The sequence below is a fragment of the Balearica regulorum genome, chromosome Z (assembly GCF_011004875.1).
Source record: "Balearica regulorum gibbericeps isolate bBalReg1 chromosome Z, bBalReg1.pri, whole genome shotgun sequence".
Lineage (NCBI taxonomy): Eukaryota > Metazoa > Chordata > Aves > Gruiformes > Gruidae > Balearica > Balearica regulorum.
In genome coordinates, this window is record NC_046220.1 from 47080930 (window position 1) to 47106434 (window position 25505).

At 38.7% G+C, this 25505-nt stretch overlaps 1 protein-coding gene across 1 annotated transcript in view; it reads left to right on the forward strand.

Annotated features, from left to right (window-relative positions):
* The window catches only part of TMC1 (transmembrane channel like 1), an 85751-nt gene extending 79830 nt beyond the window's left edge, over nucleotides 1-5921 (forward strand). Inside the window, exons 18-21 of the mRNA XM_075739654.1 lie at nucleotides 2082-2207; nucleotides 4068-4146; nucleotides 4247-4382; nucleotides 5341-5921. Coding sequence (XP_075595769.1) covers nucleotides 2082-2207; nucleotides 4068-4146; nucleotides 4247-4382; nucleotides 5341-5609 — 610 coding nt within the window. The 3' untranslated portion in view covers nucleotides 5610-5921. The remainder of the gene's footprint in view (nucleotides 1-2081; nucleotides 2208-4067; nucleotides 4147-4246; nucleotides 4383-5340) is intronic.
* Nucleotides 5922-25505: the final 19584 nt, after the last annotated feature.

Consider the following 25505-nt stretch of genomic DNA (forward strand, 5'->3'; position numbering starts at 1 on the left):
ACACAGCATTTCATGCATCTGTATTACCACTCTGAAGCTGAACCTGTTCCTGAAGTCTTCAAGATCTCCATGTTCATTAGCCCCTTCTAAAAACTTAGGCCTGCCTTGTTGGTGCAAACATGTGCCTTGCATTTAAGCTAGCTTAGATGTTGCCACAGGTTCTCCGTCTGTGAACACTGTCTGGAAGTCCAGGACCGTTTTCATCATCTTTACTTGCCAGGTAGCATGACATATAACTATAATGAGTACACAGCGACAGTCAATATATGAAATAAAATTTTTAAAAAGAATTTAGTCTTTGGTTTTGAACAAAGTATTAGCAAAGCAAGAGTAGGAGAATAGTAAAAGAAATATTAAAATTAAATATTTGAATAATGCATTTCTGTGGTGAGTAAAATGGTATCTGTATAATCCCCAGTGCACTTGTAAAGGAGCAGAACTCATGCCACATTAACTTTGGCCAAAGGCAAAATATTTTGGAGATTGTTAATCTGCAATAGTCACAGTCACCTAAGAGCGTCAATTGCATGAAATGCCAAAAATTCTGATGAGATAGAAAATTGCTTGAATTTATGGAAGCAATGGTAGCAAAGCAAGTGATACAAAGTAAGATTTTTTATTTATCATAGCAAAGAAAGGGCAGAGGGAGACATCTGCAGTCAGATCTGAGTAGCTGCAGTTATTGAATTGGATATTAAATCTGGTGAAGGATCTAGAGCACAAGTCCTATGAGGAGCAGCTGAGGGAACTGGGGTTGTTTAGCCTGGAGAAAAAGAGGCTGAGGGGAGACCTTCTCACTCTCTACAACTACCTGAAAGGAGGTTGTAGCGAAGTGGGTGCTGGTCACTTCTCCCAAGTAGCAAGTGATGTGACAAGAGAAAATGGCCTCAAGTTGTGCCAGGGGAGGTTTAGGTTGGATATTAGGAAAAATTTCTTGACTGAAAGGGTTATCAAGCATTGGAAGAGGCTGTCCAGGGAAGTGGTTGAGTCACCATCCCTCGGAGTATTTAAAAGACATATAGATGTGGTGCTTAGGGACATGGTTTAGTGGTGGACTTCGCAGTGTTAGTTTACAGTTGGACTTGATGTTCTTAAAGGTCTTTTCCAACTAGCCTGCCATGGGTGGGTGAGGGAAGTGGAGAGAAAGAACTGGTCTGAAGAATTCTACCTGCAACCTTTTTACGTTACCAGGAAGAGAACAAGGATTGAGAAAAATGAGTTAAGAAAAATACTTGGTTGTTCAGAAAAGCTTTACAAGAACTGAAAAGGGGTGACAAGAGACCTCAATGACTGGAATATCAGGTGGCAATTTGGTGACAATTCCTTTACCCAACTAAAACTACCAATTAGTCTCAATACACATAAAGACCCATTTTGCTAGTTTTGTTCAGGTAAAAAAAGGTCAAAAAACCCATGCCTATATTGTAAGGCACAGCCAAAAGCAAAATAAGCAGGAAGGAACTTTTGGAACATCTATCAAAATGCTTCTGCAAGACAAAGAATAATGTTAATGGTCTAGGGAGAAAATACTTTCTACACAAGCTGGCCATGGAACCAGTGCGCATGAAAGTTATTAGATTGCTGTAACAATAAGAAAAATCTAAACCGCTGCACTGGTTTCTATAGCATTTGTACACAGCAAAGAGAGAATTAAGCTGAATGGTGCTGAACAGAAATCAATTGCAAGTAGACCATTTTTTGATTATCAAACCTACAAAGATTGGATTTGAATTTTTCACCAGGACTTCATAGAGCACAAATTGCACTTCACTCTTTGGTTAATGGTATGGAGTTCACAACTTGGTACAATGATTCTTTGAGGAGTAATCTTAGTGGTACCTACAGGCAAAATCTACTAGCATACAATAAAAGTATTGGTGTTTATTTTCTCTTTAAAATACATAAATACTATTTTAAATAATATTCCTTTCAGAGTGTCAAGTTTTAAATAGTATTAATATATAGTTTATTGTCCTTTTCCCAGGTTTGATGTGATGTGATTAACCTATATATTCATACTACTGCATTGACATTGCCATAATATTTGTATGTGATATATTGTCAACTTTTCTGTTTAATAGTGGGAAGACTAGAATGTTTGAAGTCATATCAGAAACTCTGGAGCATGACTTCCCTTCCTGGTTTGGGAAGGTATTTGGTTATGCCTCTAATCCTGGACTCATCCTACCTTTTATATTGCTGATGGTGTATGTACAGAATATTAACTCAAAGCTTGATTAATCTAATTTCTGTTAAGTTTCTTTCACTTGGAATCTTCACTGCCTGATTATCAATTAAATATGGTGCTGATTGCCCTGTGGTGAGGGACCTGAAGAATTCATGAGCCTTTTATTTGATCATAATTAATGTGCTTTTGCACAAAGGGTAATATCTCCTTTTTGTTCAATGGTTTTCTTTTTTGTTTTTGTTACTGCTTTTCAAAAATGTTGTTGTTGCCATGATAATGATAAAGACAAAGCTATTAAAATGCAAAAGCCTATAAGGAATCTGAAGTGCTGTGACTTTGATCAGCTTGTCCAGCAGGCAGAACAGCACATCATAAATGCTTAGCAAGTTCAATAGAAACATGACCACCATGAAGCAGAGTTATTTCCCAGTAACTTTCAGTGAGTCTGATGTTCAGTGCCCTGGCCTTTCCTTGACAAAAAAATATGCTCTATGCTGTTGGGACAGGACTGTGAGACAAGGTGTTTGAGATTTTATGAAACATGGCTTGTAGAGATTTTTTGTAAATCAGTACCTAGTAAAGAATAATGAAAGAATATTCTTTCTCCAAGACTGTACTGAGTCCTGCTTTATAAAGGCATTTTAAACTGCTGTATACATATATTGGATTATTTAGCATACTGCTGAACTGAAAGTCAATTTATGAGTTAACTCATAAGCTGGGATTTAACCCTGTATTGTAGAACTGCCAACAAATGTAGAGAAGATTACAGAATACAATAGAAGTTGCAGAAGGATTTTACATGAGCAAAATGAAAATCTGAGATGAAATTTTGCCAAGGTTCACTTAAATAATATTCTATTTTAACCCTTGGCTAGAAAAATAAAGAATCTAGACTGCCCTCTGAAATACATGGTCAGCTCCTACTGGTTTTTTTTTTTTTTTTTTTTTTTTTTTTTTTTTTGAGTGCTATTCCTTTCTTGGAATGATCCAAGGAAAAGATATTAAAAATAAAGAAACGAAAAGAAACAAAATGAAATGAAATGAAAAGAAAAGAAAAGAAAAGAAAAGAAAAGAAAAGAAAAGAAAAGAAAAGAAAAGAAAAGAAAAGAAAAGAAAAGAAAAGAAAAGAAAAGAAAAGAAAAGAAAAGAAAAGAAAAGAAAAGAGAAAAGGAAGGAAAATACAAGGGAAAATCAGACAAAGAGAAAACAGCATATGCAGATGAATTATTTACTGCTTAGATCAATAAAAGACTTCATATCATAATTTCTCTAATTAAATTGAGATGGTGAAAAATAGTAATGTCATAGAGTTATTACAAAAGTAATACAATACACTGAAAAATGAAAATTGCCTTATACAGTTAAGGTTTTGTTTAGTAGAAGAAGGAGGTCATAATTTAAAACAAAAATGGAACCCTCTGCTTTTGGCTGGGTTTTTCTTTTTTTTTTTTTGCAATACTTGAGTTTGCTTACTATATTAGTTCAAAAGCTTTTATAAGTATGATTTACTCATTTTTAAGGTAAGTAAGTCATACAAGTTAATTAACTTGTTAAATTATTCTTTAGAAAACACTTCATAGAGAGGCATAGCTTCATGGAACATTTTCTTTAACTATTATAACATTCAATGTGGAGTATTAATAAACAGAATAATTTCTTTCAACTCTTTTTTCCCTTGAAATAACAGGATCTACTTCATACTGTAAGAAAGCACATTGTTCGTTGTCAAAATACTACTACTGATTAGGCACAATAAATGAGGAAAAGATACAGATTTTATATTAGCACAACTCTAGTTGTTGCTATAGGAATTTTATAAGAATCTTTCCATTTAAATCATTACCTAACAGGAAATATTATTTTTCTTTAAATCTAGCCTGAGTATTTATTATCTCAACGCAACATCCAAATCCTACAAGGAAGCTAACTTGGAACTTAAAAAGAAGCTACAAAGTGTAAGGAATAGAGAATTATTGATTTTTGGTTTTACTAAATATTAAAGAAGCTATGCAGCTCACTGAAAGATGCTCTCTCTCTCTCTCTCCCCATCATTAGCAAGCAGAAGAAAACAAAAGAAGAAATAAACAAAAGGCACAAAAATCAAATGAACAAGAGGAAAATCCATTTGAGACAGAACCACCACAGCCAAAGCAAAAAGGTGGCAAGCAAGATGAATCCACTCCAAATCAAGGTAAAGACTTCTGAAGTCCTCAAGATGAGGAATTTATGTATGCCAGATCATAGTCTTCCTCACTACCATGACAGTTTCCATTGCCATAATGTCCTGAAAGATATTAGCAATACTGAATCACAAGTATTAGCCTAATCTCCAATCCATTTTTCTTTCTTTGGCTTATTTAAGAAATACTGTAACGTTATTTCACCCCTGGCAACACAAAAGTAAAAAAGCCTGTAATAGAGCGATAATGAATCACATGATCCCAGCCCTGCAGAAAAGAACACTTAAAGCCTGGTCTAAATGTTAGTGATCCCTCTTACCTATCACAAACCAGTTGGGTCCAAATCTTGCACCCTCCTATTGCATTTCACTGATTCAGGACTGCTCAGGACAGCGTTTGTGCTCCGTGCCAGGTTCACCGGGAGAAGGTACAATGAGAACACACTACGGTAGTACAATCCTTAACGGAAAGCCTAGCCTGGTCAGGAAGGTTTCAGTCTATCCTGAAGGATTTCGCAAGCTGTTTCCTTTCTCCTGAACACTGCTGGACTTTCTCCATCACGCATGCATGCTATACAGCCAGTGTAAGTTTAAGCCTAGCAGAGAAACCGAGATTAGAAATGTTTGTCTTTCAAAGAACCAAAGTGCAAGGCATGTCTGCAGCTTCAAATCCTGCCCACTTAACTTTGAAACTGCTACCTTCATTGTCATTTATAGATGATATATAAGTGCATCCAGCTACTTGGAAAAAGCCTCCACTTTCCTCCATTAGGGCCTTGCAGAAAGGTCTGGAGGGAAAGTGCAAAGTGCAAAAGACTATGATTACCCCAGATTTCATGCTGTTGGCAGAGGAGGCCCCAAACTTCCCACCCCTCTTCTGGAGTGGACAGGTGGTTGCAGGATTGCCCTCTCAGGGAATTTCGGGTTTGCATGTTCATTTTTTTAATTCTGTTCTCCAAACACATTTCAGACAGCAAGAAAGGACAGGATGGAAATGAAGCAAAGAAGTCAGGCCAGCCACAAGACGCCAGCTCCTCTCAGGCACTCCAGCATCCAGGCCCTGCCCCAAATGGCCACTATCCCCCGCAGAGCAGAGGAGGAAACCTTCCTCCCCCATCCATAGCTGTGACAAGGCCACCAGGGCCCAGGGGTTATGGGGTGCCGGGCTATCCACCTGGAAACCCAGGCTTCCCGGGGGCACAGCCAGGAATGCCCAGGGGCCCTCCCAACTACAGATAAGGAGCCTCAACCACATTGTGGTAGGATGAAGGACGCTAAGGGACAGAAGAGTGTTCTTGACCCCAAACATGCTTCTGCAAATGCAGAACCCTGTTGTGTTCATTATAAATCTTCATGTGCGTACAAGCTACCCACGCACTTCATTTTTTTTCAGGATGTGAGGCTTCAGAAGAAAACACTGCATATGTCTTCTTGCATTTGAAAGCATTGCAAAAATGCATTACCTAATAGGTTAATGTCCATGGGTTACTAACTTAGGCATATTTATTGGAGATATTTATTAGAAGAATGAAAAACTTTTTGTATTCAGTTGATTAATTTCTGAGAATCCTGAATGTGTGTACCTAATGTCTTTTCCTTTTTCTTGGAAACACAGTTCACTAGAAAAGATAGCTTTGTACAAAGTATATGGGAGTCAGCTATATTTAAACACTGCATACAGCTTGTCTTCTGCAGGTCAAATATGATTGCCCAAAGATGTCAGGTTGTACTCGGGAAAACTAGAATCTTTTCAAAAGCTGGATGATTACCTCTAAAGTCTTTGGAAAAGTAATAAAAAGTTACAAGAAAAGCAATATTCTGCCTGTTGCTGTGAAGAAAATGTAACTCATATTACAGTACCACTTTTAGCTAATAACAATTTTATTACATTCTGAAATTTAAAAAATCAGAGTGGTGAAGAAATGCCTCCTGTGCAGAAAAACATATTTGAGGAATAGAGGTAAGATAATTAAGCAATAATTTCCCCCAAATACTCACCAGGGTTGTGTTATGGCACAGAGCCACCTATTGTTGCATAAGAATATATTCTATTCCATGTGTTGTATACTCGGATTAACCTCTATAGAGTCCCAGGTGGAACATGTCCTTAGTCTGATAGGTCTTGTGGAAACACAGGATAAATGCAAGCCCATGTGTGAGCTGATGTTGCTTATTCCAATGACACAGCTTTATTTTTATGTTCTGATTTTATTTCCTTCTCCAGAATTTGGGCTTTGATAATTATTTTAAGACTCACAAAATTAATAACAATAAAATTAGTCAACTGACTGTCTTTTAAAAAAATAAATGTAATTCCGTTGGGGGCCTCCTGTATAATACAAGTCCATTTTGTACAGTAGAAAAACTTTAACCATATCTTAGTATAAAACAAGTCTGTGACATCACAAAGCAACTTCCATCTAATTAAGTTGTGGAACTTACTGAAAAAGACTTCCCAGCAAACCCAGTATAGACTGTGTATCCGCGTAAACACAATGATTCAGGTGCAATTTCTAGTTCAAGCAGTCTTTAAGTCAATTGCCAGAACCTGGGAGGATAAATCAAGGGAAAATTCACTTTATACTTGACTTGACTCTTGTACTGCTTCCATAACCATCTTCTATCAGCACAGACTACAGCTATTATCTGCTATTAAGATATTACATCAATCAGACCTTTAGTGAGCACCAGCACGGCTATTCTGCATGTAAACACTGAGCGCGGATAACCAAATTAAGGGATAAGTGTGTTGCAATAACTACAAGTTATTTTCTAGCGAACAGACTCGAAACATGTTGTTACTAAGGGAGAGAACAAATGAGTTAAGACTGAATCCCAAGACATGTCTGCATCTGGGGTGCAGCAAGTCTTGTATTTTAAATTAGAAAAAGTACAGCTAAGTGTACTTTTTGTGTGTTGTTTCATCTTTCTCAGATAAGATTTCTAATCTATGGACTTCAGATATGTGGAAAAAGTAGAGAAATTCAAACTGTCTTTTAATTTGAAATCTTCTAACATGATTAATTTTTAAACTGCATATGCTTTTAGCCCAAAAACCTTTAAGATTGTCAGTAGCCTTATTGAAGTTAAGCATGGGTGCCAGTGCTTTAGGACTTCCATGCTTTTAAGGCAAACTTTTTCTTACAAGCTGGGTCTAATGTGTCATGAGACATTGTTTTGCATAGAGGTTTTATCTCACTGTTTGTTAACATTTCATAATAAGAAAACACTGGATATTCCTTAGAAAAAGGACGATTGTTCATAGAACATGTGAAAAAACTGATTTAAAATATCCTTTATGGCTTGGTGATCCATCTGAGTTTTTCAAGGGATGTTGGAATAAATTGGTGTTGTAACTGGTTTTGATGCAGTCTGGTTCCCTGAAATGTAGAGTGCGGTTTATGCTATGTACACAGATCTTGCTAAGGACTCCTTGTTCTGTTAGGAATGAAATTTTTCTGTGGATATTAAAGGCTTTCTCATTATTAGCAGGCTTAGTATTTCATTCTATGGGATTGCTTTACATCATGAATGGGAGAGAGACACAGCAAGGAATCCACCAGCTGAAATGATTCTGAGGAACTTTCTGTCAGATCTGTATACTGTATTGGTTTTCAAAAATAAATGTGTTCTCAGAATGCACCTGTATATGCAGTGATGACCATGTAATAGCCAACATGAATAACAATAACAAGACTAGATGTTGCTCACATCCTGTGATCAGTGTCAGATTGCTGTGACTGAAAATGAAATATTTATTCTTATTCTTTGGTACTTCTAAGTAAAGGTCTTTCATCGCTGTGTTTCATGAAGCTGTACTTTCAATGCTTCCTAGCTTAGTTCTGTTTAATTGCCTGCCATCTCAATCATAACATAACATGGACTTAGCAGACAAGATGTGATACTATACCTTTCAATGTTCTATACTAAGTTCACCTTTAAGAAAACACGCTGTTTACTTGGTAAAAGTAATTTTAAGATTGTTACAATAATGTTGCATGATCAGTTTTCAAGTCACATTTCCTTTCTGTACAACTTTTCTCTATCCCTCCTATATTGTGAGCCTTTCAGTTCAAATTTTTTGCCTCTGCTTTTTTTTGAAAAAGCACCTCAAGCAACCTTGAGGTACACACAAACCTACTCCTCCGAGTCTTGTACTGTACTGAACAGGTAACAAATACTCTTGACAACAGAAATAATACTGTAATTAAAATCTTTGCAAAGGATCTTGCTTATAGAAATTGAATATATATTGTTTTCTTTGGTGACACATATACAATTTTCTTTCTTCTGTGTTGTTATATCTGAAAATTGTGCTAGGGATACCTCAGAACTCTATTACCCAATTACTGTCAGTGAAATCAAGGCTCAGTGCAGCTTACCACGCATCAGTGCATCTTACCACATTTTTCTCTGCACAATTTACACACTGTCTTCATAGCATTTGGCTAAGCATTTCATATAATTTTCTGTGTAATAAAAGTGCACTTCGCTATATTACTACACTGGTACAGAGGGACCTTGAAAATATTTTGAAGTCCCTGCCAAAGATTTAATTTCTCACTGATCTGTGAAAATTATAATTACTGTAAAATTATGGTTACTGAATACATCCCCCCTTCTCCTATTCATCTTTTTTTCTGCTGTTGAATTAAATAATTTTACTCAATGACAAAGTCCTACCCTGGGACACTGCAATGCTCTCAGATGAACAGGAAGCAAAACAATGAAAATAAAGTCCAGACTTGACTGAATTCACAGCAAATGAGAGACAGAACTTTTTACAACATACCCTTTTCAACACTAGATTTGGGGTAGCCAGGACCTAAAATAACATGTTTAATACATGCGATACTAACATCCATGGAGATCTGTGGAAATTTAGAGCTGTTGTAAAGCTGATAGAGGTTTAAATCCAAAGAATCATTTTATTGTCCTACATTGTTTAAAAAAAACCACAAAATGCTCACTCGAAAATTAGATGCACTTTTTATCTGTGCTGAGTCCTTTGCTTCTCTTTCTAGTCCTCTGAGAAAAAACAGGCTGATAAACTTCAAAAGCAGGTAACATCTGCTCTGTCTGTCTTTTGTTGAAAAATGAGGCTATATGAATTCACTATGAACTTTATGCTGTCCATGCCACATAACCACTCTGTTTTAATTCCTTGAAATCACTGAACAGACAAAAAATCCCCCAAAACCCCACCACAACAAAAATGATATGATGACACAAAAAATATTCCCTTACCTCCTGTAGAAAAGGTCATTACAATCTGAAGAGCACCCATGCCCAGTGGTTATAAAAAAAAAATCTACAAAAAACAGTATTTCTCTAAACTAAAGAATAACCTGGGGGTCGTGACAGAAGGTTCTGTAGAGATGTGGCAAACTCTGTTTTACCCACCGTTTACAGTCTATAAAGACTGGACTAGAAAAATGGCTGTGTGTGATTGCATTGTATAACTACTGTTACCTAGCCGGTTATAAGCACACTCAGTGATAGCCGTGCTTCAGGTTAGTAAAGTCAGGTTGGTAACAGAATGCATACTTTTCTGTGCATTGGCTGTTTTCTCCATCTGTTTCAGATCAGCTAGTATCTCTAACGCATTCATGAGCCCAGTTATCACCTGGTAATTGGGAAGCAGCATTCACCATCGAGTTCTGTGGTTACATTCCGGATGTGGGACCTCACTATAGCATAGTCTGGAGAGACAAAACACGTAAGCGCCCACTGCCTATTCTGTCAGTGTGAGGGAAAGGACACAGTTCTCATTCCCCTGGCACAGGGAGGCTGTGGTAGTCCATGGACAGACGCTGCTACACCCTTTTGGTGCACCAGCTACCACTGGGAGAAACTTTGTCACATTTTATTACTCTGCCTGGTGGGTGGACATAAAAGTGTTTCAAGGGCATTGTGTCAGAGGAAAAGGCAAAGCAGAAGGGTGCAACTCCCTGGTAGCCGGTCTGCGGCTCAGCCCGCTGGCTCAAGAGAGCATGATTTCAGCAGCAGGCCTCTTCCCGAGGGACATCATGCAGAGGGCTTTGCAAGCCATGGCTGGAGACTCAGAGAGCTTCCTCTGACTGCTCAGTGATGCTGCCCTGCAGGGCTGGGATGGGAGACCCAGCTCCTTGGGCCACAGGTTTGTGCAGATGAGCTCTGTCTCACATGGTTGATTCATGCAGTGATGCTAAGGCTGTGCAGAAGGGAAAGGAGACCAGGTCAGAGTCTGTGAGATTCAAATGCCATCGTGGCTGCTTGTCAGATATTCACGGAAATATTACCCTTGGTGAAACTGGACTGTGTGAAACTGCAGAGCTTTGGCTGCTGCAGTCACTGCTTTGGAAGGGAGCAGGGGCTCTGAACGAGGGCTGCTGCATCTTGGTCTCAGCCAGCTGTTCTCCTTTGGTCTCAGCAAAGGAAACAAGTCACAGCCTCGCTCCCCTCTCTCCTGTCCTCTCTTAGTTTAGCTTCTTTCACTCAGTACCATGAGGAAGAAGCCATCTCTCCATGGCCATGCTCCACCACATGCAGCCACCAAGTCCAATGTACAGCTCATGTAGATGCTGTTTATGACAAGTAGCCATTTCCCTAAATAGCAAGGTTATCCATGCAATTCACAGGTGTCTATTAACAAAACCCACAGAACCAAGATATTTTTATGGCAGTGAGGTTTTGTCTTATTGCCTACATGCTGTGGGAGGAAACTGTGTCATAAATTACAGATCTTATTGACAGGCTGCAAATAGAAATGTTGGTAAAATTAGGAGCCAAATGTACTACCAGTATCATATTTGGGTATAAAGAATCTCAGTGGAGTATTTGCTTGTGTTTACACTATTAGAAGATTTTGAGGTTAGTGTAAAGAGCTGAAACATGTTTGGCATTAATAATAATGCAAAGTCGGAATAAATATGACTTTAAATAATAAATAATACATGACTGGGGAGCACCTGAATATACTGACCTGCACTTCAGGGGCTGATTCTTTTGTCCTGCTTAGCGTGAAGGTCTAAAGAAATTCCACATCAGAATTTTTTCTTTCCTTTGACACATAACATCTCATCTGCAATGCATAGTCATAGAAAGCTGTGAACCACATCTGCTGAAGTGTAGCAAAATAACAAAAAAAAAAAAAAAGAAAAAAAAAAAGAGTATTACATACTTTATCTGAGGGTGGGTTTTTTTGTCCTTGACTTTTGTTGGAAGATGTCTAGTGTATTTTTGCATACTACTCTGTGCAGTTAATGTCACATTGTGACATTATGTACATTTAAAAAAATATTGGTTATTTAATTTTGAAATTGCAAAATAAAGAGAATTTCCAAATTTCTGCTTAAATCTATTCTTATCATGTGCTCATTGCTATCATACACTAATGAGGTTTGCAGTAAATTATGTTTATCACTTCCTATTTGATTCTTTTGTTAGTGTCCTCACCAGCTCTCCATGGCTGTGGGGAGAGCTTTTAATATTTCAAACTTTTAAGTCATTGTGAAGAACTTCTGAAAAAATAGAACCAGAACATTTTTTTCCCTCTCTTTCTTGGAATTAGATGAGAAAAAAAATCCCAATATGTAATCTGTAGTCAATAATAGTTATAACCTATTATCTCAAAATACAAAACAATTATACTGGAAATATCTAAATTGCATAATTCTTAGAGAAAATAATTGGCAATCAAGCTATTAATTTAAAACTTTGAACTTTCTGACTACAGAATTGTACAGAATTGTACCTGTGCTTATCCCAAGTGATTGACTCCACAACTAAAAGATGATAAATGAGCTAACCAAAATAGAGTCAAATGGCTAACAGCCCATTAAACCCATAAGTTTGGATCTCTGGTAAGGGATGAGTCTTAGTTTTTCCACTAGATAAAATTTTTTTTTAAGGACTGGAAAAATGAATAGAAGAAAGAGGAAAAAGTTTTATATAATAATTGTAGGGGAAAAAAATCCTGTAAAATACTTTCAGAGGTTCTCAAAGTGTGAAGGCCAAATCACCAATATCCACTTGTAAGATGATAACAATCTAATATATAACTTATAGAAAGTAACAATTCTATGCCTGTAGTGTGACAGTACAAAGCACAATTTCATTGTAATCAACATGAGATTACTTTCTTGCCAACTGATGGTAAATGTGATATTTCAAAACCTTTACGTTTCTTTCTCTCTTCCTTCTCTTCCATTAAAAATATGGACATGTATTTTTTTTTAATAAGCAGTTTCTTTTTGTCAAGATCAAACTCAGTCCTACCTAGCATGCAAAAGCAGACTGACAGCTCTGTCTGTGCCAATGCTGCCTTCATGTGCTGGATTAGCATCATGCAGATGGGTATTCTCAGATTGCAGACTGTGCTCTCACTAATTTCGTCTGCTAAGCTAAAATAAGCTCCTTGGCACTTGGCATTTCCTCTCCTCAAATGAACTTTGCTGCACACCGGAAAGCAAATATTCTGTCACGCCCACACACAGAGGAAAGTGACATAACATGCATTGGAAGTGAGATACTTTGGGGCATAGTGGTAAATGACTATAAATAGCAGTTTTCAGAGAAACAGTGTCCACTGTCTGCCTGTATAATATGAGGTTATTTTCATCACCAGGCAAGACTAGGAATAAATGTAACTATCATCTCCCTCCCTCCCTATCTTACCTACATATAAACAGTCTGTATTCTAGCTTCTGTGACAGCTTAGAAAATGGGACATCAGCTATAATAAAGAACACAAAGCACATTAAGTGTTACCATCTGATTTCCTGTCCTGCTTCAGTATTGTTTCTTAGGGTTTTTCCAAATCACCTGTGATTAAGGCAGGTTGTAAAGGCAGCTGCACTCTATCCCAGTCATCCCCTCCACATCGCGGTGCTGGTGGCACTGGGAATCCAGATCATCTTTCTGGCCCCCATCTTCTAAATATTGCCTTAAATCAGAGAGGGAGCCTGATCCAATTCAGCAAACTGAGCATCCAGATAGGAAATCTCTCTCTGTTCTGCTTTGTACACCAGTCTGTGGAAGAATTATGAGTTAACTTAAAACAACCTAAGCCACAAGGAAGCCACAAAGAACTTTTGTTTATTGCTGGGCTGTGTCCTGGCAGATTTCTTCAGTGAAAATGCAAATGCATCACTGCCAGCACAGAGCTGCCTCTAACCTTCGCTTGATCTCTGGTTTGGTTTCACTTTGTAGCAGGCTTTTAATGATAATTTTGTGGAAGGATGCAGCAGGCACAATGAAGAGCAGACAGGTACTAACGAGAACAGGGAAGTAATCTGCCTTTTCTTCTCTGTGCAGCGTTGTGGTGGTGCAGCTCTAGCGACAGCCCTGGCTGTAGACCCACGGCCCAATGACAAGGTGACCTGGCCATGCACTTGGGAAAACCCCGACCCAGCAGAGGTGGGATCTGTTTTTTCTGAGACTGCCGCACTGCCTACTTGCAACATGGCGAGGGGCTTCCCACCCTTTCCCAGCCCTGGAGCTGCTACTCCCTTGTGCTGTGGCTCACCCCACACCTGGGACAGGGAAGGCACATTCATGTTTCCTCTCCGTTCACGCTGCTATCTGGCTGCTTTCTGTGAAACGCGAGGCTGGCAGCCCCTGTGTGTTAGGCTATACATATTACACCTATGACACATATTACTATGCAGGGATGGTCATGCCCTGGCGACTGAGGCAGGAGGGGGGGTTTCCTGCATTTAACAAGAGAGCAGCCCTGCCAAGCAGTCTTTTTCTGACATCAGAAGTACTCCTTTTACACATGGGATCAGCTCTTAGAGCTCGATGTCTTGTTTACATAATTTCATATAGGTCTCTCTCTTTTTTTCTTTTCTTTCTTTTGTGTGCAATGTGCATGATTTAGTCAACAATGAAAATTTCTTTTGGATTGTATTTTAATGATGAAACCCTGACAATTCTAATTATTTTTTTCTTTTTCCCCCCACATCTAGATAGTGATTTCTTTGCCTGCAATCTTCTCCAAGTCATTCCCACACAGGAGAATACAGCATTTCATTCCTGTTTTGATGAACAGTGGAGTGAAGCCCCTGTAATCTTGTTCTTGCTCTTTATCTGCTGTTTCACTTTACAGTTCACAGCAGAATTTTACTGAGTCAGAGGCTAAAACTATATTTACTTACTTAATGTATGTTTACCTCACTGCCTTATACTTCCCATACTCACTTCCATGCTGCGATTTTGCAGAATACCATTAGAAAAAAAGACATTGGTTGTATGTAGGGTTGTTTAGGCCTTTAACTGAGCAAGCCCAGGCTGGATAGATTTACTTTTGAAGATTATATGATATCATTGACATGACTCTAATGTTTTCTAAAAGGCACTCATTAACTCTTTGAATACCACCTTTAGCTTGTTTCTTTGTTAGACGGTCCCCCTAAGCCAAATTAAATTTGGTTAGTAAAATCCCTTTTGTATTTTTATTTTCCAGAGTGTTTGAGCTAGGAGATAGTTTATCTCAGTAGTTCATCAGCTTTAACTGAAGAGACAAATATGTCACATTTTTCTTATCAGTATCGGAACTTAATGAAATCGTGTCCCTGAGTTCTTCCTTGTCTTTCTCTCAACCTTCAACCCTCTCCTGAAATCCTGCTCTTAGCTTTTTCTCCTTGGTAACTGCGGACCTCTCTTGTAGTTTAGCTTCTACTCCATTCTATCACTACAAACTATAGATACAGAGATCATAATCCAGCATTTAAGTATGAATTTAGCAAGTAGTTCACTGACTGCAGAAGGATGCCTTGTGTACTCACTTTAATAACTGCTGAATTTAAGTTAAAGTTAGCTCATGAAAAAAAAAAAAGAATTACTGCCTTCATCTGCCTGGTCACTATGTTTTCAGCTCCTACTGCAGAGCTGCCCCAAATCTGACTAGAATCTTTGAGTGCTACTAGTAAAGAGAACATCTGTGTGAGTACTTAACCATTAGTTTCACACCGATATGTGCCATCAGATATGAATTAATCTATTACCTGAATGCATAATAAGCAATGTTTTTAAGGCTTACAGTGAAGGAAAAAGTGCCTTTTTTCTTTCCTTTGCCAGTTCCTCCCCCCCCCCAAAAAAAAAAAAAATAAATTAATTGTGCCTTGGTCTTTCCTCCAGCAGAGGTCACAACAACATAAGATATTGCTCTGCATCCATGTCAGCAACTGCCTTAGGAAAGGATAAATCCTTGCTATGTGATCCTGTAAACATTGACAGAACTAAGGCTGCTAGTAGAGTTTCAGATAAACCGGGAATTCGTGGGAAAGCCAGAAGTTTACTGATGCAATATTTGGACTAATGCCAATAGTACAAGCTTTTCTGTGCTGTGGCTATCTAAAAGGAACAAAGACAAAGAATTTAATAGGCTGTCTAAAATAATGCATGGGAAATTTAAGTGAAAAAAATAATCTTTCCAACATTTGTGTTTTTCAGATATAATAACTGGTAGTAAAACTGCTTGGGAATGTCTGTTGGATTCTGTTTTTAAAAGCAGCATTGCTGAATCATATAGTGTGACCAATAGGTATTTTGCAGTTCAAAATAGTCCATCTATTCTCTCATTTCAAACAAGACATATTTAACACTTGTTCAAAAAGCCATCTTCATTTGTAAGTACATAGAAAAGGCAAACTGCAAACTCATCAAAGTGAGTTTTCATTTCAGGAGTCTCTATTTGGGAAGAAAAATTAATACCCTCTGTCTTACGTGTCTTTTTTAAAGTAACTGAGCAATGATTTTATGTTTTGCTCAATAAATGCATAGATATGTAGCAATATTCAGATAGAAAAGCCTTATCCAGAATAATTTGGGAAACCGTTTTGCAAAGCAAAGACGTTTGGACAAACTGTAAATTGTTATTCCCTCAGTGCAGGTAGGGAAAAGATCTGCAAAGAATCCAGCAGTACTCCGTCTAATGGAGCATTGGTAATGGCCCAAACACCACAATAATGAGAGATCACATGCAAAGAGATGATTAAAGAGAAAGCTACAGCTTTTATAAGCTGTAACAGAATAGGGTGCCCACGTAGGTAAGTACAACATAGCTTCAAAAGCTGAATACCTCAGATTATACCTTTCAGTTCCCTAACACAAAACAAGACTGATGTGCAGGAAGGATCTTATTTCCAACGCAGTGTAAGGCAGAGGGGCAGACAGGTTCTGTGCACAGCAGTGATATATCTAATCTCCACTTTGTTTTTCAGTTAACTACAACAAATAAATGTACAGTGGCAAACAATACTCCCTTTAGACGGCCTCTAGCATTCCACTAGAAAAGGCAAATATCACCTTAACTCTGGCTACCACTGTGCAATGTCGAGTAAGCTCTTTCTATCTGCTAAAAGTCACAGGCACACTAAAATGCTATGGGGATCTCACAGCAAGGGAAGTATGAATACAAACCTGGCGTCATCAGGATAATTTTCTTCACTGTATTCATTGCTAACAATATTTTATTACTTATGTGGGATTATTTTTCCCTGTTGTTTTATGATGTGCCAGAGATACATAGCAGAATTGCTCATGCTACATTTCAAGTGTTAGTACCATCTCAGCACATGTAGTGAACTTTGGTTACATCCCTGAAAGGCTGCAGGAGACTCTGCTGCTTTAAACTGCTCCTTTAGTTTGATTTTTCTTTCTAGGGTTAGTATACAAACAAATGCATGGCCATCCAAAGTGACTCAGTTGAGACCTCTCTGCTGGATGGCCAAGGAATTAGTGGATACTTCTCCCTTGTCAGCTGCACCTAGCTGAGACATACAAAGTAAGGAGCAGTAGCTGAAACCACAAAAAGGCATTTAACTTCCATTTTCATTCTGTGTATTCAGAATTACAGAATACAAATTTTCCCTTTCTTGCTGCCTTGCCTGCATTTATCTGAAGTCTGTGAAAACATCTTTCCACTAGCAAAGTTAGCCTGCTAACCAAATGTCTACTAGATATAGACCTGCTAAAGACTTGATTGTTACAATTGCCAAAAGCCAGGTCACCCAGCATATGCCTAAATTACACTGAGAGTAACAAACTCAGATTCAGGCTTAAACCCCAGCAGCTTTAAGCATGTAAGTGTTGCAGAGCATGACTAACACTGTGTAAACAGGCAGGCCACTGCTCCCCTTATTCTGTCCTAGGGTCCTGGTGGCGAATGGATTTTGTTGTGCAGGACTCCAGTTTCAAATTTCTGGTACCAGACTTTTTCCCAGTGTCTTTTCTCTCTCCAGGAAATGCAGTTACAGCAGCCTGCTCTGTAGGTGCCACTTTATCCTTTTCTCCTGTTCCACTTGCAACAAAGCTTCCTTGTGCCAGGCGTAGAGCCAGAATGACTTCAGAGACTAGAGATTATAGGGGCTATTCCCTGCAAATGCAGGAAGTGAGATCCTAGTCTGTGCTATGTTTAGTTACCCCATTACTCTTGACTATTTTGTAATTGTTAGCTTGGTGCTTAGCATACAAGGTTTTGCAGATTTCATGTTGTCATGGTTTAACCCCAGCTGGCAGCCAAGCCCCACTCAGCTGCTGGCTCATTCCTGCACAGTGGGATGGGGTGGGGGGAGAATCAGAAGAGTAAAAATGACAAAACTCATGAGCTGAGATAAAGACAGTTTAATAGGTAAAGCAAAAGCCATGTGCAGAAGTAAAGCATAGCAAGGAATTCATTCCCCACTTCCCATGGGCAGGCAGGTGTTCAGCCATCTCCAGGACAGCAGGGCTCCACCACGTGTAACGGTGACTTGGGAAAACAAACGCCATCACTCCGAATGTGTCCCCCTTCCTTCTTCTTCCCTCAGCTTTATATGCTGAGCATGACATCATAAGGTATGGACTATCCCTTTTGTCAGTTGGAGTCACCTGTCCCAGCTGTGTCCCCTCCCAACTCCTTGTGCACCCCCAACCTACTCGCTGGTGGGGTGGGGTGAGAAGCAGAAAAGGCCTTGGCTCTGTGTAAGCACTGCTTAGCAGTAACAAAAACATCTCTGTGGTAGCAACTCTGTTTTCAGCATAAATCCAAAACAGAGCCTCATACTAGCTACTGTGAAGAAAATTAACTCTACCCCAGCCAAAACACATTCCAAGGTTCTTAATATGCCCACTTGGATACTGACAGCTCAGGGCACCTCCTAGGAATGATCATGGACAGCAGGATGCCTTCCAGTTAGACTGCGGCCCTGGCCAGGGTAACTTCTATGTTACTTGATCAATCTCCTTGTAGTTCACTGGTGTGTTCTAGGAGGAATTTCAATGAAGTGTTAATAAAAAAAAGAAAAAAAAAATTGTGGGTTTCTTAAAATGTTTTAACCCGATTGTACTGAAGTTCTGCACATAATTTATATAGGATTGTGACATAAAAAGTGTGACTTTCTCCCAAGCAGATAATGAAATAAATAATATTTCAGTCCTAGGTCAGAATAGGACCCTTCCTGGTTCTGCAGTAACTGTATCATTATTCATTCATGTGTTTCTTATTTCACTGACAGATGAGGCGAGTTAAAGTAATGTTGTGCCATCACCTCCTTGAGGCTAGGAACATTTTCTTTATATAAATCCTTCTGCAGGTAGTCTTTTGACAGATGATTTTTCTTTATATATAGATTTTTTTTTTTTTTTTTTGAGGAAGTGTTTGTATTGCATTATGGCAAAGGAAAAATGTATTTACAGTGAAGAGAAAACAAGACTCATCTGTCACAAATGTCATAGCAATATAATCAGATTTCACAGATCAGCTATTGCTCAAAGCCTTCTTGAGATCCACATTAATAACTACATCAAAAATTGAGCTGAATGGCATCCTACCCATTAGTAAGTTATCTACGTATGGCTCTGCTCTTTTACGCAGCTATTTCTTAAATATTGACAAGGGAGAACATATAAAAAGCTGAAACATAAATTAAATTAAATAAATTAGGTCCACTAACCTGGCTGCCTAGGTTCTCAAGTGGCTTCTTCTCCTTTGCTAACTACAGAGCATCACCGTAAATATTACCAATGTCTGAAGGCCACATGGTGGCTTTTCTGCCTTATGTACTTGCATTTCTTTTAAGCCTAATCTTAAATATGAATTCCTTGAATCTGGCCATTATGCTGAGTTTGCTCCATGCAATTTTTTTTCCTCAATTGTAAATTCTGCATATATATTCTGATATCTAACCTCCTGGGATATGTATTCCTTTAGGAAATATATAAGGAAGAACTATAAAGCTTAGGAGCTGGACTTTTTAGAAGATGACTGAAAAATGTCATGGGGAGGAGGAATGTTTAACTCATTGTCACTTTCACATGTTGTAACCAAACGTTCATTCTTACAAATGCTAAAATACGATAAATGCCTTAGTTTTCCAGCCTATTACATAATAGGAGATATTTTCTTTCTGTTTCTGCAAAAGGTTCACTGTGTTTTTCTGCATCAAATCCCTGGCTTTTCTGCTAGCATAGACTTGTGCACCCTCAGCAAGTTTGCTGATGACACCAAGCTGTGTGGTGCAGTTGACACGCTGGAGGGAAGGGATGCTGTCCAGAGGGACCTTGGCAGGCTGGACAGGTGGGCCTGTGCGAACTGCATGAAGTTCAACAAGGCCAAGTGCAAGGTCCTGCACATGGGTCAGGACAACCCAAGCACAACTACAGGCTGGGAGGAAAATGGATTGAGAGCAGCCCTGAGGAGAAGGACTTGGGGGTGTTGGATAATTAAAAGCTCAATATAACCCAGCAATGTGCGCATGCAGCCCAGAAAGCCAACCATATGTTGGGCTGCATCAAAAGAAGTGTGACCAGCAGGTTGAGGGAGGTGATCCTGCCCCTCTACTCCGCTCTTGGGAGACCCCACCTGGAGTCCTGCATCCAGCTCTGGGGTCCCCAGTACTAGAAAGACATGGAGCTGTTGGAGTCCAGAGGAGGGCCACAAAGAGGATTAGAGGGCTGGAGCACCTCTCCTATGAAGACAGGCTGAGAGTGTTGGGCTTGTTCAGCCTGGAGAAGAGAAGGCTCCAAGGGGACCTTATGGCAGCCTTTAAATACTTAAAGGGGGCTTATAAGAAAGACAAGGACAGACTTTTCAGTGGGGTCTATAGCAATAGGACCAGGAACAATGGTTTTAAAGTAAAAGAGGATAGATTTAGATTAGATATAAGGAAAGAAATTCTTCACTGTGAGAGTGGTGAGATACTGGAACAGGTTGCCCAGAGAGGCTGTGGACGTCCCCTCCCTGGAAGTGTTTAAGACCAGGTTGGATGGGGCTTTGGGCAACCTGGTCTAGTGGAGGGTGTCCCTGCCCCTCGCAGGTCTCTTCCAATCCAAATATTCTGATCCTATGATTCTATGTCTTTTCTGTGGACATATATATATATTCTCCCTTCTCAGAAAAGATTCTTAATCTATTTTATATCTTTGCTCCTGATTTTTCAAGCTGTAACTTTTAAGCCCCTAAAGGTTTGGGGAGATAAAATCTTGTCCACCTTATTCACTGGAGTCCCTCTGCCTTCACCTGGTTGTTAGGAACAAGATTTGACCATGGCATTATGGATTTTGCTACGTGGTTGAAGTCCATGTGCAAACATATGCTGCCACTCATACTCACTGATTTGTGCATCAGTACTTTAGAGCAGCAAGTTTTCTCACAGAGACCATAATGACTAAAAAGTAAACAGATATTTTCTGTTTAATCATGTAATGTCTTATTTATACAATGACAATTTTAGTTTTAAATATTTAACTTGTTTCTGGATTCTCTCAACTGGTGTGTTCTTTTTTTCTGTCCTCATATTTGTTATACATTTCCCTGGTTGAATACCATTATTAAAAGTCACACCTTCAAAATAATTTATTCTATGCAGCATTCAAGAGAGAGATTAGTTTTAAAGATGTTAATTTGGTTTGTTTAAACATTGCAGAACTGAAATGCATCTTTCAGACAAAACATGGACGTTAAAGCAGTAATGTCATGCAAGCAGCCATGAGGCAGTAAAGCACCAGACCAAGATGAATAAGTGGTTCTTCTATTCAGAGCATACAAATACTCACAGAAGATGTTTACCTGAATCACATGGATATCCAAAGCTGTCAAAATTAATGCTAGTGACTGTTGGCCCCTCTAGAAATCTTCAGTTTAAAAAGTCTCTTGGTGGATAGGACTAAAATTTTTGTATAGGCTATAGAGTGTTCAGGCTGCTCTCTGTCCAGTCAGTGCTGGCATGCACAGTGCTGAGTGCTTGATTTAACAGTAAAAAATTATGTCAGTCTCTGCTAGATTGGGTGGTTATGGGAAGTTTCAGTCTGCTAGGAACTGATCACTTTAATACACAGCCAGCTTCTCCCATACAGATATTCATATGACATGAAGGAACTCTTAATGTGCTTTGAATCTCTTCTTTCCAACTGCAATAGTGACATAAAACTACACAAAAATCTGCATCAAACTGACTCACCCCACTCTCTCAGGCAGCTGCTTGTGTGCTAAGGAAGTAGGCATGGAAGGAGGCAGTGAAACTGCAATGACCTTGACCTGGACAGGTATGCTTGGTGTGAAGGAGAAGGCATATGTATTTTTCTTATTATATGTCAGTATGTCAAAGTTTTTTATTTTCATAGTCTCCTTTTATCAAATAAAATTCTGCTATGTTCTGTTATTGTAAATACACTCAATAACACAATGACTTACATATGAGCTCATATTTGTATAAAGTTGCACAAGATTAGTACTTAAATGTAGGTTTTTCGTAAGCAAAGTATTTACAGAAAAAAATAAGAATGGAGCAAATAGGCAGTAAACATGTGCAACAGATATGTCTCATAAAAAAGTTAATCATTTCGTTAAATAAAGTTTAAAAAGCGTCTTCCAGTGTCCATAAAGCCACATACTTAAGCAGCCCAATTTCGAGCAGTGAATAAGCCAGTGGAGGTTGACTATTCGGTTTCCATATTCACGGAGCCAGGGAAAGGTGACAGATAAAATGTTGAAGGTTTTGCAAAGACTCCCTTGTTTAGTGGTGGCTAGTACATCACATACAGAAAAGAAAACAATAGTATGCGACTCCTGAGGTAGCGACATATCTTCAGACATTATCTGTCTTGTGTCAGTGAATACTGTAATGCGTGGACATATTTCCTTTTGTTAAAAATAATTAAGACCTCTCTGAATAGGAGTACAGTTGACACAGTGCAGGCTGAGGAAACATACTGTGAATGAAATACAGACCTTGCTCTGCTGAGTGTAAGGTTTAGGTTCCTAGGATACTTTCTCATGGAGATTAACCTCTCCTTAGTGTTAACGGCATCAATTGTTTGCTTCTGTTTGTTTACTGTTGTCTAGAGAGAAACATAATGAAACCTAACTTTTCCATCAACAAATCAGGAAAATACAGGATATGAAACATGCAGTTTATTAGACTGTGAAGTTTCTTTAGCTCTGTAAAGAGGACTAGATTTTTTACCCATTTCTATAATACCATAGCTAATTGTCCATGTAAATAACTCCACAACTGTATTTCTCAATCATATGGAAATTATTTATTCCGGTATGGAAAGCTAATTTCATATTAAACACCTCTTTTACACCTCTGTGTTAACAGGGAAGTAGCCATGCAGCACAGGGGAGTATGTGCATCAAGAGAAGGAGGCTGAAGTAGCAGAAACCTTAATGCTTTTCCCATTGCACATTAGATACTATAAGGGGAGACTAACAAAGAGGCTGTATGTGGGGGTTTTTTGCCAAGGTGGAATTTGGTTAAGTGAGCTGGGAGTGCTCTTCCCCTCTACCTCCTTACTGTTGCTTTGTGATTGTTTTCCCTCAAGCTTGAGAACAGGCAGCCAGGCATGCAAAAGGCACTTTGTGCACAGCATCATCTTTGTTGTTCTGCTGTTTGGCTTGGTCTTGTAAAAGATGTTACCTCTTTCTAATCATGTTGTTTGGCCTTCAGACCCCCACAGACACAACAGCATTGATGGTAGGTGCTTGTATTTCCTTCCTCCTTCAGAATGAATCTCCCTCATGGCAGGTGGATGTGTGGAGCTGACTTCGGATTCCTTCTGCTAGCTATGGCTAACCTATGCCCAAGGCCTTCCATATTCAAAAAAAGAACCTCTTTATTGCTCAGGACATGAAAAACTTACATTTGTTTTATTTTAGAGAATTTTGTCTTGGTACACATTAAAGAAATAAAAGACACATTTTCCCTGGAAATTCCCCACTAGGAGAAAACAATAGGTTAAGAATATTGAATAATAATTAGTATATTAATATTGAATAAGTGTTTACAGTATATATTCATCATTCTGCTCTGCTGGATAAATATCTGTAGACAGATTATGATTTTCTTGTGTTCGTTCATCATCCAAATGTATGCCTGGCATTTTCTCTGTGGTGTGAACTTGACCAATGTGCTGTATGCAGGCCCATGCATGGTGCTGAAAGTAAGTCCTCTGTTGATTGGTGATGAGGGTTTATAGAAGATAACTGGCATGGATTATTTTCCTTCAGGATTTCTGTAGATGGAGAAGGCCACAGAAGCTTAGGTTTTTTTAAAGATTGCCATCGACACAGTGCATGAGCAGTGTCAAAGATTCTTTATGTTAAGAGTCAGCTCTCTAATAGGCACTGTGCTTAGCAATACATGCTGTTTGTCCATAATAAGAGTTCTAAAATATGTGTTGATGGGACATGCATGGGACAAATTTATAGTCCAAATACAATGTTCACATGACACATTTCTTCCTTCACATTTATACAAAGTCTTTCTTGATTCTTGAATATAAACTGTGGTTCACTTTTTTTGCCTGTCAGACATTCTTGTCTCCCAAGGGCAATAAATCTCTAGTCTTGCTCAAATTTTGCCAGTCTCATTCTTGCTATCATCACACAGTGTGGTCCTCAGTCTAAGCATGGCCACTACATGTTACAAGGAGCTTTATTCAGAGCAAATGTAGAATCCATATTACTGGAGTCACCAACCTGCAAGCAGCCCATAGGTAAGGCCTGGACAGCTTGCACCATTTGGCAAGGTATGATGATGCGAAGACATTATTCTGTTTCCCACAGCTGGATTTGTGTTGTATGGATCATGTTATATTATCAAAGCTGCTTAATAGTCCATGAGAGAGGTATTGGTGGCTAAGGGATTTTTCTGTGCTGACAGTGAGAGGATGGTGCCCAGTTGCAGTGGTTTGTTTAATAACTTGAAATGTTTGTCAGAGTTTGTCAAATTGCTCTTTATTTCCAGAGCCATCTTGGATTGGGGTATATCAAACATTTGTAATTGTCAAGCTATTATTTAGTCATAATTTTATACTTCTCATTGAACTATAAGCAATATGAGGATATAAACTAAAAGAATAAAACAAAGCCTCTCCTTGCTGCTGTCTCTTCCAGCTTGCTTGCTTCTAAATAACTCTCAGTACTAATAGTTTTTTTTCGAAGAGTTAGCTCCCATCGAGGACAACCTCATTGTGTTTTGGTTAACACTTCTCCCAAACCTCTCTGCAATGCCTGCTAGTAATGTGTAAAAGCAGCTGTGGTCTCTTCCTCTTGCATGGACAATTTATTACACTGTGTATGAACCATCTTTGTTGCTGCCCTTTGAGGACTGTTTCACGAGTTGGAATTTCAACAGTCAAACCACCCGATACTCAGTTCTGTTTATTGGATCTTTATGCCTGTCCAATTTTTCATGCAACAAGTGATTTATGTCCTTCCTACAAGACTATGCAGCATTTTATTTAACTGAGTCAGTTTATGTTGTGCTTCCAGATCTTTAGCTTTTGTTTCCAGAACAGTATATTCATCAAGCCACTGTTTTTCTCTCAGAATAGCAAAGGTTATACTTCAGTCCTTAGGGCCTCCCACTAAGTTCACAGGGAACTATTATTCCCAAATTTTCACAGTCTTTTTTTGCTACTTTATTTTAAAGTGGACTTTTCCTAATAAGGAGTTATTTAAATCTCACTTTTTAGTAGGGGAATAGATGGAAGACAGCATTAACACCAGGAGAACTGGAGCATAACTTGAATGAGAAGAGGGAGAGCAGAAGGATCAGGCAGGACAAATACAATCTGACAGCAAACATGATGATGGAGGAGCTGAGGGAGGACACCTCATCTGTTAAAGCCCTTCATATTAACTCTTACAGAATTACAATGAGATCT